The sequence below is a fragment of the Hippoglossus stenolepis genome, chromosome 7 (assembly GCF_022539355.2).
Source record: "Hippoglossus stenolepis isolate QCI-W04-F060 chromosome 7, HSTE1.2, whole genome shotgun sequence".
Classification (NCBI taxonomy): domain Eukaryota; kingdom Metazoa; phylum Chordata; class Actinopteri; order Pleuronectiformes; family Pleuronectidae; genus Hippoglossus; species Hippoglossus stenolepis.
Window position 1 is genome coordinate 28,146,347 of NC_061489.1, and position 13,374 is coordinate 28,159,720.

The following is a 13,374-nucleotide window of genomic DNA, read 5'->3' on the forward strand; positions in this document are numbered from 1 at the left end:
AAAGTTTGTTGAATGTGAACAATGATCAGCTGTTATTGATAAATGTGTTTGTATGTGGATCTTCATCAGTTTGCTCGACTTCATGGATCCACACAACATCTAAATGATAGAAAACATTTTCCATGAAAATAAAAAACAAACCAAAGATAAAGATCAGAAAATAATGAAATCTTTTTACACACGTGGAAAAGTCGACAGGAGAAATGAAAATGAGTGAGAAGTAAAAGGAGAAATAAACAAAGCTTTAGAATAACGAGTTTAACTTTTAAATTCAGCAGATTTCTCTTGAAGAAATAAACATGATGAATAAAATCTTTATCTCTAACTGCTCTGAACCAGCGTCACAGAGACATTCACAGGTAACAGCTTCAAGCGTCCTCTAGTGCCAAAGCATGGAAACATCTTCTGAGTGAAAGTGTGTGTGATGGTGTGAATGTGTTTGTTAGTATCAGGATCAGAGAACGACAGTTCTCCTCTGTTCCAGTCCAGTTTCACTCTGATCCTCTGGATCTTCCACACAGAGAGAACAGATGATGCTGATGAAGACCCTGCTCTGTATTTACCTTCATTGAACCTTATTCCCCAGTATCCAGATTGTTTGTCTCCCTTCCTCTGGACAGACTCTGCTCTTACACCCAGTGCCCAGTTTGTACTGTCTCCAACCAGGACGTCCCAGCTGTGAGTCCCTGAGGTAAAACCCTGAGATCCCAGGACTGAGAAGTAATGATCAAACCTCTCTGGATTGTCAGGAAGCTTCTGTCTCTCTCCTTCTCTCAAACTGGTCAGATCTTCAGACAGGACGAGTACTGGATGAGCAGAGTTTGGGTCCAGAACCACAGGACTGTAGGAGACCCTGTCCTTCATCTTGTTCCAGATGTTGAAGCTCAGGTTGCCCAGATGTTTGGCCTTGTCTATCAGAGCTTCTGAGGTCAGCTGTGGATCATCCAGAAGGGGGCGCTGCTGGACTCGTTCCACTGCAGCCTTGTAGTTGAGCAGGAACGAGACGTCTTCAGCTCTCAGCTCGTCCTCTGTGGTTCTGATTGTGTCTGAAAGAGCCGTTATGTCTCTACTCAGAGACTCAATCTTCTTCTTCATCATCCGACTCTTCTGCTCCTCTTCCTCCCTCAGTGCAGCCATCCTGGCCTCCTCTTCCTCCTCCAGAAACTGGTGAAGCTTTTTAAACTGCTCCTTGATCTGCGTCTCTGTGAGTCCGGCCTGGACCTTAATGTGTTCTGCTGTTTGTTCAAACTCTACTTTAACACGTTCAAAACACTGTAACTTCTCCTTCAAGGGCTCCAGAGTTTCCTGAAGCTGCTTCTTGTGTTGTGGTGCAGCTTCATCGATGGGGCTGAATCTGTGGCCGGTGTGTTTTTTTGAATCTTTGCAGACGAGACACACTGGCTGCTGATGGTCCAGACAGAAGAGTCTGAGTTTCTTTGAGTGCTGACTGCAGAGAGCATGTGAAGAGCTCTGATCTCTCTCCTGTAAGAAGGTCTCACACAGGTTCTTTAACGCCAGGTTAGGTGGTTCGAACTTTGAATGTCTTCTCTTACAAAGTGGACACTCTTTTACTTCTTTGTCTTTCCACCAGTTCTTCACACAGTCTCTACAGAAGCTGTGGCTACATGACAGAATGACAGGATCTCTGAAGACATCATGGCAGACGGGACAGCAGAGATCCTCTTCTAATCTGGAAGCCATTGAGTCTCCAGGTGAAGCTGAAAACAGACAGTCAGTCAGTCACAGCTCCACGAACTTCACTGAGGTTTACTTCCTCTCTGAGTCGAGGTGTTTGTTAAACTCACGGTCAGTGTGTGGAGCGTCGGCAGGTTGTAGTTTGACTCTTCTCTCCTGTAGCTGGACTCACTCAGGACGTTTGGTCCGGTTTGGTTCAGTTTGGTTTGGAAGGTGAATGTGATCGTCTGGTTTTCAGCCTGCGTCTCTTCAGGGAGGAACAGATGTGTCCTGGTTTCTCAGGTGTGTCAACACGATTATAAAAAGTAATAAAAGCCTTGGATCTGATAACTGGTCAAAAGTCATTTGCCAGCAACAAGCTCACACCGACAAGAGACTTGGTTGTAAAATAGCTGCTTGAATATGATTGTGATCTGCTGAGTGTTCAGAGTTCAGAGGTCGTTCTGCTAGAGTGAAAATTAAATATTAACAGGAAGTGCAGGGAGAGAGTCTGTGACGTAACTGCAGAGCTGAAGTCTCATTAAAGAGACAGAAGCAAAGTGCAAACAAATGGACACAATGTCAGAAAATGAAAAGAAGGTTTTATAAATTCAAATCAGGTCAAGTTTGCTCATTAATTTGTGTGAGTGCAGTAAAAGTATGACAGCATTATATGTTGTGACTTTGGGCATTCAATAAATGTGTCTGTCAGAAACATATTTAAAATTAATATTAAAATATATATTAAAAAAGAAGCCAAATAGGATTATGTAAAAAATCCTTATATCCAAAACTGCTTCAGTTCATCATAAACTGTGATCTAATGCACTGCTGATGTTCCTGTGGTCACTGTGTTGATATTAATCCTCCAACCAGTCATGTGCTGGTTCATTACTTTTGAAGCATGAACGCACTGGACACCACACAGGCCTGTTTAGATGTTACTGTGACGAAAGAATAATAATAACAATTAAAGCCCTCAAAAAGACAATTCATTTGCCTGAAGAAAAATGATAATAATAAAAATAACTAATAATCCTTACAATTTAAATAGGGCCTCCCACCGTCGGTGCTCGGGCCCTAATAATAATAACAAGATAAAAAGTAATCAAAATATGAAAAAAATAATGATAACAAAATATTATTATTATAATAATAATAATAATAGGACGCAAGATGACAGCGTTCGTAACCGGGATATTTTAGCAACATTTCTGGACAGTTGGAGGAAGCGACGTCCATCTTTATATAGTTTATTGTATCCTCAGCTACACCATGAACCGTAATATAGTTAAAACACAAGAAGAAAAAGATTTAACAATCCGTCTTCTGCAGCTCAGGATGTTTCTCGGACCAGATCAGGGTCCAGTGCACGTGTGAAGGGGAAGCAGGGGTCTCACGAACAGTTCCACACTTCACCCGCTGCAGCTCTTCACTGTCCTCCTCACGTCTCTGCAGCCATATTAGTTTCAAAGGATTCAACAAGCACAGTCTTCTTCACTCTTCTGATCTTGAATCGGGAGCAGAGCGGCATGAACACAACAAACCAGAAGCTGCTCCGCTGTTTGATTCCCGTCTGTATCACCAAAGGTCACATCGTTATTAAAATGACTTCAATTACTTTGGATTGTTTGCTCTGTGCAACCTGAGTGTGGGAAACATTTAATAATTATAGCAGAGTAAAAATGTATATGATCAAAGCTCAGACGACATCACTAAGATATTTCGATGCCTCTTTAATCGAAACGATTCATTTATTGACGAGTGGCAACGACAGATGTCATTTAAAACTTAATTTAGATTAGATCTGGTTAGTTTTGGTGCAAATCTTCAAACCATAGACTGTAAATAAAGATGGACGATGCATCAAGAGACAAAACGTGACGTGACTCGTGAGCTTTACACAAATGCTTCCTGTTTATGTTTCAAAATAAGAGCCTTGTGCCTTGAAGAGCATTGTTTCTGTATCTAAATCTCTTCAGAATCTCGACACAGATTCAAAACGTCGGTATTGAGCGTCCAATCCCTGCTCTGATCCCTTATGATCATTTTCTCAAAATATGATAATTTAAAGCTTTTAGGATTTTCTTTTTAAGGATTTTCATACCTGGGATGAAAATGAATTTAAAGTATATATATACATATATATTCATATGCAATTTTAATTCGGTAACATTCTGCATCATACAAACAGTTCCCTGTATATATATATATATTTATATGTGGATGTTAGTCAAAGCAGCCGTGGACACAAGCATCATCAACACAGTGTGAATGTAAACAAAGCCCATAACCAGGCCAATTAAACTGGGCTAATTATTTGTACGACACATGCTACTTCATTGTTGACTCACTAATTACACGGTTAATTAATTGTTATAGCCTCTGTGCATCGCTTTAGTATCAGCGAGGAGGTTGAGAGATGAAAACTCAGAACTGGCTCGTCCCCTCATATGAATTCAGATTCTGACAGATTTCCATCAGCAGCTATAAACAGACCTGTGTCCTGAGGAGGAAGGTTATTTTTTGTGATGCATACAAATCTAACTCTGCAAAATCTTCACTGCTACTGAGGAGAGCTCAGGAGAGTTTATATTAATGATATCACAGCGACACCTGCTGGCAAGATGCGGTATTGTACGTTGATTTCCCCCTTCTCTCAAACCTCTCATATTTACTTTGCTTGTTAAAACTGTGATGATTATAAATGTTAACGTGTTGACTTGTGGTAACATGATGTCACATCTTTTAAATTAACTGTACAGTAAAGAACAGAATGGAACAAGTCATTATTGTGAGTTGATGCTCCCTGTTTATTAAAAAAATCAATAAACAAGCTGGGGAAAACACACACAAACAAAAGTAATAATAACAATAAATATATGTTGCATTATTTCATATGTGAACAGACTTTATGTGATTAAACATGAATCATGTCTCATGTGTGAGTTTTAATAAAGTTTGTTGAATGTGAACAATGATCAGCTGTTATTGATAAATGTGTTTTTATGTGGATCTTCATCAGTTTGCTCGACTTCATGGATCCACACAAAATCTAAATGATAGAAAACATTTTCCATGAAAATAAAAAACAAACCAAAGATAAAGATCAGAAAATAATGAAATCTTTTACACATGTGGAAAAAGTCGACAGGAGAAATGAAATGAGTCAGAAGTAAAAGGAGAAATAAACAAAGCTTTAGAATAACGAGTTTAACTTTTTAAATTCAGCAGATTTCTCTTGAAGAAATAAACATGATGAATAAAATCTTTATCTCTAACTGCTCTGATCCAGCGTGCAGACATTCACAGTAACAGCTTCAAGCGTCCTCTAGTGTTAAAGATTGGAAACATCTTCTGAGTGAAAGTGTGTGTGATGGTGTGAATGTGTTTGTTAGTATCAGGATCAGAGAACGACAGTTCTCCTCTGTTCCAGTCCAGTTTCACTCTGATCCTCTGGATCTTCTGCACAGAGAGAACAGATGCTGTTGATGAAGACCCTGCTCTGTATTTACCTTCATTGAACCATATTCCCCATAATCCATACAGTTTGTCTCCCTTCCTCTGGGCAGACTCTGCTCTTACACCCAGTGCCCAGCGTGTACTGTCTCCAACCAGGACGTCCCAGCTGTGAGTCCCTGAGTTAAAACCCTCAGATCCCAGGACTGAGAGGTATTTATCAAACCTCTCTGGATTGTCAGGAAGCTTCTGTTCCTCTCCTCGTCTCAAACTGGTCAGATCTTCAGACAGGACGAGTACTGGATGAGCAGAGTTTGGGTCCAGAACCACAGGACTGTAGGAGACCCTGTCCTTCATCTTGTTCCAGATGTTGAAGCTCAGGTTGCCCAGATGTTTGGCCTCGTCTATCAGAGCTCCTGAGGCCAGCTGTGGATCATCCAGCAGGGGGCGCTGCTGGACTCGTTCCACTGCAGCCTTGTAGTTGAGCAGGAACGAGACGTCTTCAGCTCTCAGCTCGTCCTCTGTGGTTCTGATTGTGTCTGAAAGAGCCGTTATGTCTCTGCTCAGAGACTCAATCTTCTTCTTCATCCTCAGACTCTTCTGCTCCTCTTCCTCCCTCAGTGCAGCCATCCTGGCCTCCTCTTCCTCCTCCAGAAACTGGTGAAGCTTTTTAAACTGCTCCTTGATCTGCGTCTCTGTGAGTCCGGCCTGGACCTTAATGTGTTCTGCTGTTTGTTCAAACTCTACTTTAACACGTTCAAAACACTGTAACTTCTCCTTCAAGGGCTCCAGAGTTTCCTGAAGCTGCTTCTTGTGTTGTTGTGCAGCTTCATCGATGGGTCTGAATCTGTGGTCGCTGTGTTTTTTTGAATCTCTGCAGACGAGACACACTGGCTGCTGATGGTCCAGACAGAAGAGTCTGAGTTTCTCTGAGTGCAGACTGCAGAGAGCATGTGAAGAGCTCTGATCTCTCTCCTGTAAGAAGGTCTCACACAGGTTCTTTAACGCCAGGTTAGGTGGTAGATGCATTGAAGATCTTCTCTTACAAAGTGGACACTCTTTTACTTCTTTGTCTTTCCACCAGTTCTTCACACAGTCTCTACAGAAGCTGTGGCTACATGACAGAATGACAGGATCTCTGAAGACATCATGGCAGACGGGACAGCAGAGATCCTCTTCTAATCTGGAAGCCATTGAGTCTCCAGGTGAAGCTGAAAACAGACAGTCAGTCAGTCACAGCTCCACGAACTTCACTGAGGTTTACTTCCTCTCTGAGTCGAGGTGTTTGTTAAACTCACGGTCAGTGTGTAATCGGCAGGTTGTAGTTTGACTCTTCTCTCCTGTAGCTGGACTCACTCAGGACGTTTGGTCCGGTTTGGTTCAGTTTGGTTTGGAAGGTGAATGTGATCGTGCTGGTTTTTCAGCCTGGTCTCTTCAGGAGGAACAGGCGTGTCCTGGTTTCTCAGGTGTGTCAACACGATTGTAAAAAGTAATAAGAGCCTTGGACTTGATAACTGGTCAAAAGTCATTTGCCAGCAACAAGCTCACACAGACAAGAGACTTGGTTGTAAAATAGCTGCTTGAATATGATTGTGATCTGATCAGTGTTCAGAGTTCAGAGGTCGTTCTGCTAGAGTGAAAATTAAATATTAACAGGAAGTGCAGGAGAGAGTCTGGACGTAACTGCAGAGCTGAAGTCTCATTAAAGAGACAGAAGCAAAGTGCAAACAAATGGAAACAATGTCAGAAAATGAAAAGAGGGTTTTATAAATTCAAATCAGGTCAAGTTTGCTCATTAATTTGTGTGAGTGCAGTAAAAAGTATGACAGCATTATATGTTGTGACTTTGGGCATTCAATAAATGTGTTTGTCAGAAACATATTTAAAATTAATATTAAAATATATATTAAAAAAGAAGCCAAATAGGATTATGTAAAAAATCCTTATATCCAAAACTGCTTCAGTTCATCATAAACTGTGATCTAATGCACTGCTGATGTTCCTGTGGTCACTGTCTTGATATTAATCCTCCAACCAGTCATGTGTTGGTTCATTACTTCTTGAAGCATGAACGCACTGGACACCACACAGGCCTGTTTAGATGTTACTGTGACGAAAGAATAATAATAACAATTAAAGCCCTCAAAAAGACAATTCATTTGCCTGAAGAAAAATGATAATAATAAAAATAACTAATAATCCTTACAATTTAAATAGGGCCTCCCACCGTCGGTGCTCGGGCCCTAATAATAATAACAAGATAAAAAGTAATCAAAATATGAAAAAAATAATGATAACAAAATATTATTATTATAATAATAATAATAATAGGACGCAAGATGACAGCGTTCGTAACTGGGATATTTTAGCAACATTTCTGGACAGTTGGAGGAAGCGTCGTCCATCTTTATATAGTTTATTGTATCCTCAGCTACACCATGAACCGTAATATAGTTAAAACACAAGAAGAAAAAGATTTAACAATCCGTCTTCTGCAGCTCAGGATGTTTCTCAGACCAGATCAGGGTCCAGTGCACGTGTGAAGGGGAAGCAGGGGTCTCACGAACAGTTCCACACTTCCCTCGCTGCAGCTCTTCACTGTCCTCCTCACGTCTCTGCAGCCATATTAGTTTCAAAGGATTCAACAAGCACAGTCTTCTTCACTCTTCTGATCTTGAATCGGGAGCAGAGCGGCATGAACACAACAAACCAGAAGCTGCTCCGCTGTTTGATTCCCGTCGGTATCATCAAAGGTCACATCGTTATTAAAATGACTTCAATTACTTTTGGATTGGTTGCTCTGTGTAACCTGAGTGTGGGAAACATTTAATAATTATAGCAGAGTAAAAATGTATATGATCAAAGCTCAGACGACATCACTAAAATATTTAGATGCCTCTTTAATCGAAACGATTCATTTATTGACCAAGTGGCAACGACAGATGTCATTTAAAACTTAATTTAGATTAGATCTGGTTAGTTTTGGGCAAATCTTCAAACCATAGACTGTAAATAAAGATGGACGATGCATCAAGAGACAAAACGTGACGTGACTCGTGAGCTTTACCCAAATGTTCCTGTTTATGTTTCAAAATAAGAGCCTTGTGCCTTGAAGAGCATTGTTTCTGTATCTAAATCTCTTCAGAATCTCGACACAGATTCCAAACGTCGGTATTGGCGTCCAATCCCTGCTCTGGTCCCTTAGATCATTTTTCTCAAAATATGATAATTTAAAGCTTTTAGGATTTTCTATTTAAGGATTTTCATACCTGGGATGTGAAAATGAATTTAAAGTATATATATTCACATGCAATTTTAATTCGGTAACATTCTGCATCATACAAACAGTTCCCTGTATATATATATATATATTTATATGTTGATGTTAGTCAAAGCAGCTGTGGACACAAGCATCATCAACACAGTGTGAATGTAAACAAAGCCCATAACCAGGCCAATTGAACTGGGCTAATTATTTGTACAAACATGCTACTTCATTGTTGACTCACTAATTACACGGTTAATTAATTGTTAGCCTCTGTGCACCTCTTTAGTATCAGCGAGGAGGTTGAGAGATGAAAACTCAGAACTGCCCCCCTCATATGAATTCAGATTCTGACAGATTTCCATCAGCAGCTATAAACAGACCTGTGTCCTGAGGAGGAAGGTTATTTTTTGTGATGCATACAAATCTAACTCTGCAAAATCTTCACTGCTACTGAGGAGAGCTCAGGAGAGTTTATATTAATGATATCACAGCGACACCTGCTGGCAAGATGCGGTATTGTACGTTGATTTCCCCCTTCTCTCAAACCTCTCATATTTATTTTGCTTGTTAAAACTGTGATGATTATAAATGTTAATGTGTTGACTTGTGGTAACATGATGTCACATCTTTTAAATTAACTGTACAGTAAAGAACAGAACGGAACAAGTCATTATTGTGAGTTGATGCTCCCTGTTTATTAAAAAAATCAATAAACAAGCTGGGGAAAACACACACAAACAAAAGTAATAATAACAATAAATATATGTTGGATTATTTCATATGTGAACAGACTTTATGTGATTAAACATGAATCATGTCTCATGTGTGAGTTTTAATAAAGTTTGTTGAATGTGAACAATGATCAGCTGTTATTGATAAATGTGTTTTTATGTGGATCTTCATCAGTTTGCTCGACTTCATGGATCCACACAACATCTAAATGATAGAAAACATTTTCCATGAAAATAAAAAACAAACCAAAGATAAAGATCAGAAAATAATGAAATCTTTTTACACACGTGGAAAAGTCGACAGGAGAAATGAAAATGAGTTAAAGGAGAAATAAACAAAGCTTTAGAATAACGAGTTTAACATTTAAATTCAGCAGATTTCTCTTGAAGAAATAAACATGATGAATAAAATCTTTATCTCTAACTGCTCTGATCCAGCGTCACAGAAACATTCACAGGTAACAGCTTCAAGTGATCTATAATGCTAAAGCATGGAAACATCTTCTGAGTGAAAGTGTGTGTGATGGTGTGAATGTGTTTGTTAGTATCAAGATCAGAGAACGACAGTTCTCCTCTGTTCCAGTCCAGTTTCACTCTGATCCTCTGGATCTTCTGCACAGAGAGAACAGATAATGCTAATGGTGACATTGCTTTGTATTTACCTTCATTGAACCATATTCCCCATAATCCATACAGTTTGTCTCCCTTCCTCTGGACAGGCTCTGCTCTTACACCCAGTGCCCAGCGTGTACTGTCTCCAACCAGGACGTCCCAGCTGTGAGTCTCTGAGTTAAAACCCTCAGATCCCAGGACAGAAGTATTTATCAAACCTCTCTGGATTGTCAGGAAGCTTCTGTCTCTCTCTCTCTCAACTGGTCAGATCTTCAGACAGGACGAGTACTGGATGAGCAGAGTTTGGGTCCAGAACCACAGGACTGTAGGAGACCCTGTCCTTCATCTTGTTCCAGATGTTGAAGCTCAGGTTGCCCAGATGTTTGGCCTCGTCTATCAGAGCTCCTGAGGCCAGCTGTGGATCATCCAGCAGGGGGCGCTGCTGGACTCGTTCCACTGCAGCCTTGTAGTTGAGCAGGAACGAGACGTCTTCAGCTCTCAGCTCGTCCTCTGTGGTTCTGATTGTGTCTGAAAGAGCCGTTATGTCTCTGCTCAGAGACTCAATCTTCTTCTTCATCCTCAGACTCTTCTGCTCCTCTTCCTCCCTCAGTGCAGCCATCCTGGCCTCCTCTTCCTCCTCCAGAAACTGGTGAAGCTTTTTAAACTGCTCCTTGATCTGCGTCTCTGTGAGTCCGGCCTGGACCTTAATGTGTTCTGCTGTTTGTTCAAACTCTACTTTAACACGTTCAAAACACTGTAATTTCTTCTTCAAGGGCTCCTTTCCGAAGCTGCTGCTTGTGTTGTGGTGCAGCTTCATCGATGTGGCTGAATCTGTGGCCGGTGTGTTTCTCTGAATCTTTGCAGACGAGACACACTGGCTGCTGATGGTCCAGACAGAAGAGTCTGAGTTTCTTTGAGTGCTGACTGCAGAGAGGATGTGAAGAGCTCTGATCTCTCTCCTGTAAGAAGGTCTCACACAGGTTCTTTAACGCCAGATTAGGTGGTACTGACATTGAATGTCTTCTCTTACAAAGTGGACACTCTTTTACTTCTTTGTCTTTCCACCAGCTCTTCACACAGTCTCTACAGAAGCTGTGGCTACATGACAAAGTACAGGATCTCTGAAGACATCTTGGAAGGGACAGCAGAGATCCTCTTCTAATCTGGAAGCCATTGAGTCTCCAGGTGAAGCTGAAAACAGACAGTCAGTCAGTCACAGCTCCACGAACTTCACTGAGGTTTACTTCCCTCTAGTCGAGGTGTTTGTTAAACTCACGGTCAGTGTGGAGCGTCGGCAGTGTCGGAGGTTGTGGTTTGACTCTTCTCTCCTGTAGCTGGACCTCTCAGGACGTTTGGTTCAGTTTGGTTCAGTTTGGTTTGGAAGGTGAATGTGATCGTCTGGTTTTCAGCCTGCGTCTCTTCAGGGAGGAACAGACGTGTCCTGGTTTCTCAGGTGTGTCAACACGATTGTAAAAAGTAATAAGAGCCTTGGACTTGATAACTGGTCAAAAGTCATTTGCCAGCAACAAGCTCACACAGACAAGAGACTTGGTTGTAAAATAGCTGCTTGAATATGATTATGATCTGATCAGTGTTCAGAGTTCAGAGGTCGTTCTGCTAGAGTGAAAATTAAATATTAACAGGAAGTGCAGGGGACGTAACTGCAGAGCAGAAGTCACATTAAAGAGACAGAAGCAAAGTGCAAACAAATGGAAACAATGTCAGAAACTGAAAAGAGGTTTTATAAATTCAAAACAAGTCAAATTTGCTCATTAATTTGTGTGAGTGCAGTAAAAATTGTGACAGCATTATATGTTGTGACTTTGGGCATTCAATAAATGTGTTTGTCAGAAACATATTTAATATTAATATTAAAATATATATTAAAAAAGAAGCCAAATAGGATTATGTAAAAATCCTTATATCCAAAACTGCTTCAGTTCATCATAAACTGTGATCTAATGCACTGCTGATGTTCCTGTGGTCACTGTCTTGATATTAATCCTCCAACCAGTCATGTGGGTTCATTACTTCTGAAGCATGAACGCACTGGACACCACACAGGCCTGTTTAGATGTTACTGTGACGAAAGAATAATAATAACAATTAAAGCCCTCAAAAAGACAATTCATTTGCCTGAAAAAAAATGATAATAATAAAAATAACTAATAATCCTTAAAAAGTAATCAAAATATGAAAAAAATAAGAATACAAAAATATTATTATTATAAAAATAATACTAATTAAAGCCCTCAAAAAGCCAATTCATTTGCCTGAAGAAAAAATAATAATAATAATTAAAAAATAAAATAATAAAGATATATTATTATAATAATAATAATAATAATAATAATGGGCCCGAGCACATACTTTGGTGAGAATTTGAGGGCTTTAATTAGGGCCCGAGCACCGAACAGAGTGGGAGACAGTGAGACAGTGAGGCCCTATTGAAATTGTAAGGATTATTATTATTATTATTATTATTAATTTTTTTCCAGGCAAATGAATTGGCTTTTTGAGGGCTTTAACATGCTCCAATCGTTACCAACGTTTGCAGAAAACTTGAACACATAAAAGCAGTAATATGAAAAGTAAAAGAAAAGGTGAAAAGAAAAGACGGAGTAGGACATACAAACTCCAAACAGAACGACCAGGGTGGGAACCCTCTGGCTGGGAGACAGATTACACAGGAACTAGACTTTAACGATCCGGTTTTTAGTCTCTATCAAGTCTTGAGGGAAATATCCGGTGGTCAGCAGCTAAATATTCCTCCAGTCACTGACGACAGCTGCCAGCTTCGGCCAAAAAACAAAGTTAAGAGCAGCAACGACGACCAGTAAACACACGAGAAGCTTCATTTTCAGGTGAATAATTAAAATAATGTGATAGAAAGGACGTGTGAGCTGTGTGAGAGAGAAAAGAAGAACTTTAACTTTGTAGTTTAGCTTTTACAAAGCTCCTGGAACCATTTGATCACAATCTACAATTCAGAGGTTGGATGATGAGGTCTGAATCTCAGGAGACATTCCAGTTCATCCCCAATGTGTCGGATGCAGCTGAGGTCAACGTCTTCCACTGGAAGCTGAGGACGAAACAACACACGTGCAGCAGCCGGAGCGTCCACGTACCTCCGGCCATTCCCTGCACTTATCTGCCTCAACTGTCACCGAGTGTAAAGCGATTAAACTTGATATCATCAGAGCAGACGTTCATTCCTCCGGCGCTGGAGGCTCTAACAAGTGAGTTCTCTGTGGTTATTAACTGCCAGGATACGTGTAAACCACTTCATCACATGTCATCATCATCCACCCCCGACTCACTCCAGTGTGAAAACACTGACAAACCTCTCGTGGGTTTCATCCCAGGATTTGTGTAATTCTACATTTCAACATGGCCGTGCAGTTCGGCGCTCCACCCCCCCGGAGTGAATGACTTGTTTGGTTTGTTTGGCAAATGCTGGTGCACACGATATCTCACACAACACCCGTCTAACTGCTGCTGCACCCGACAGTGGAGTTCACTGATTGATAGTTTACTTCCTCGCAGACAAGGGAGATGGAGAGCGGGAGAAGCAGAGCATGCTGGGAAACAGCAGGGCCTCACATCAGACAACGAGGGGTCGCTGGGAAG

At 40.7% G+C, this 13,374-nt stretch overlaps 3 protein-coding genes across 3 annotated transcripts in view; all 3 read right to left on the minus strand.

The window, feature by feature from the left end:
* Positions 1–321: 321 nt before the first annotated feature.
* On the minus strand, positions 322–1,701 carry LOC118112387 (nuclear factor 7, ovary-like). Its single transcript, XM_035161659.2, has one exon. The coding sequence runs from the start codon at positions 1,699–1,701 to the stop codon at positions 322–324; it is 1,380 nt and encodes a 459-aa protein (XP_035017550.2).
* Positions 1,702–4,980: 3,279 nt separating this feature from the next.
* LOC118112385 (nuclear factor 7, ovary-like) lies at positions 4,981–6,327 on the minus strand. Its single transcript, XM_035161657.2, has one exon. It carries the CDS (start codon positions 6,325–6,327, stop codon positions 4,981–4,983), a length of 1,347 nt encoding a protein of 448 aa, XP_035017548.2.
* A 2,195-nt stretch (positions 6,328–8,522) lies between these two features.
* maml1 (mastermind-like transcriptional coactivator 1) overlaps positions 8,523–13,374 on the minus strand; it is a gene marked incomplete at its 5' end in the record, with an annotated part of 11,819 nt that continues 6,967 nt past the window's right edge. The window contains 1 exon segment of the mRNA XM_047340499.1: positions 8,523–8,531. Within this exon segment, the coding sequence (XP_047196455.1) occupies positions 8,523–8,531 (9 nt within the window).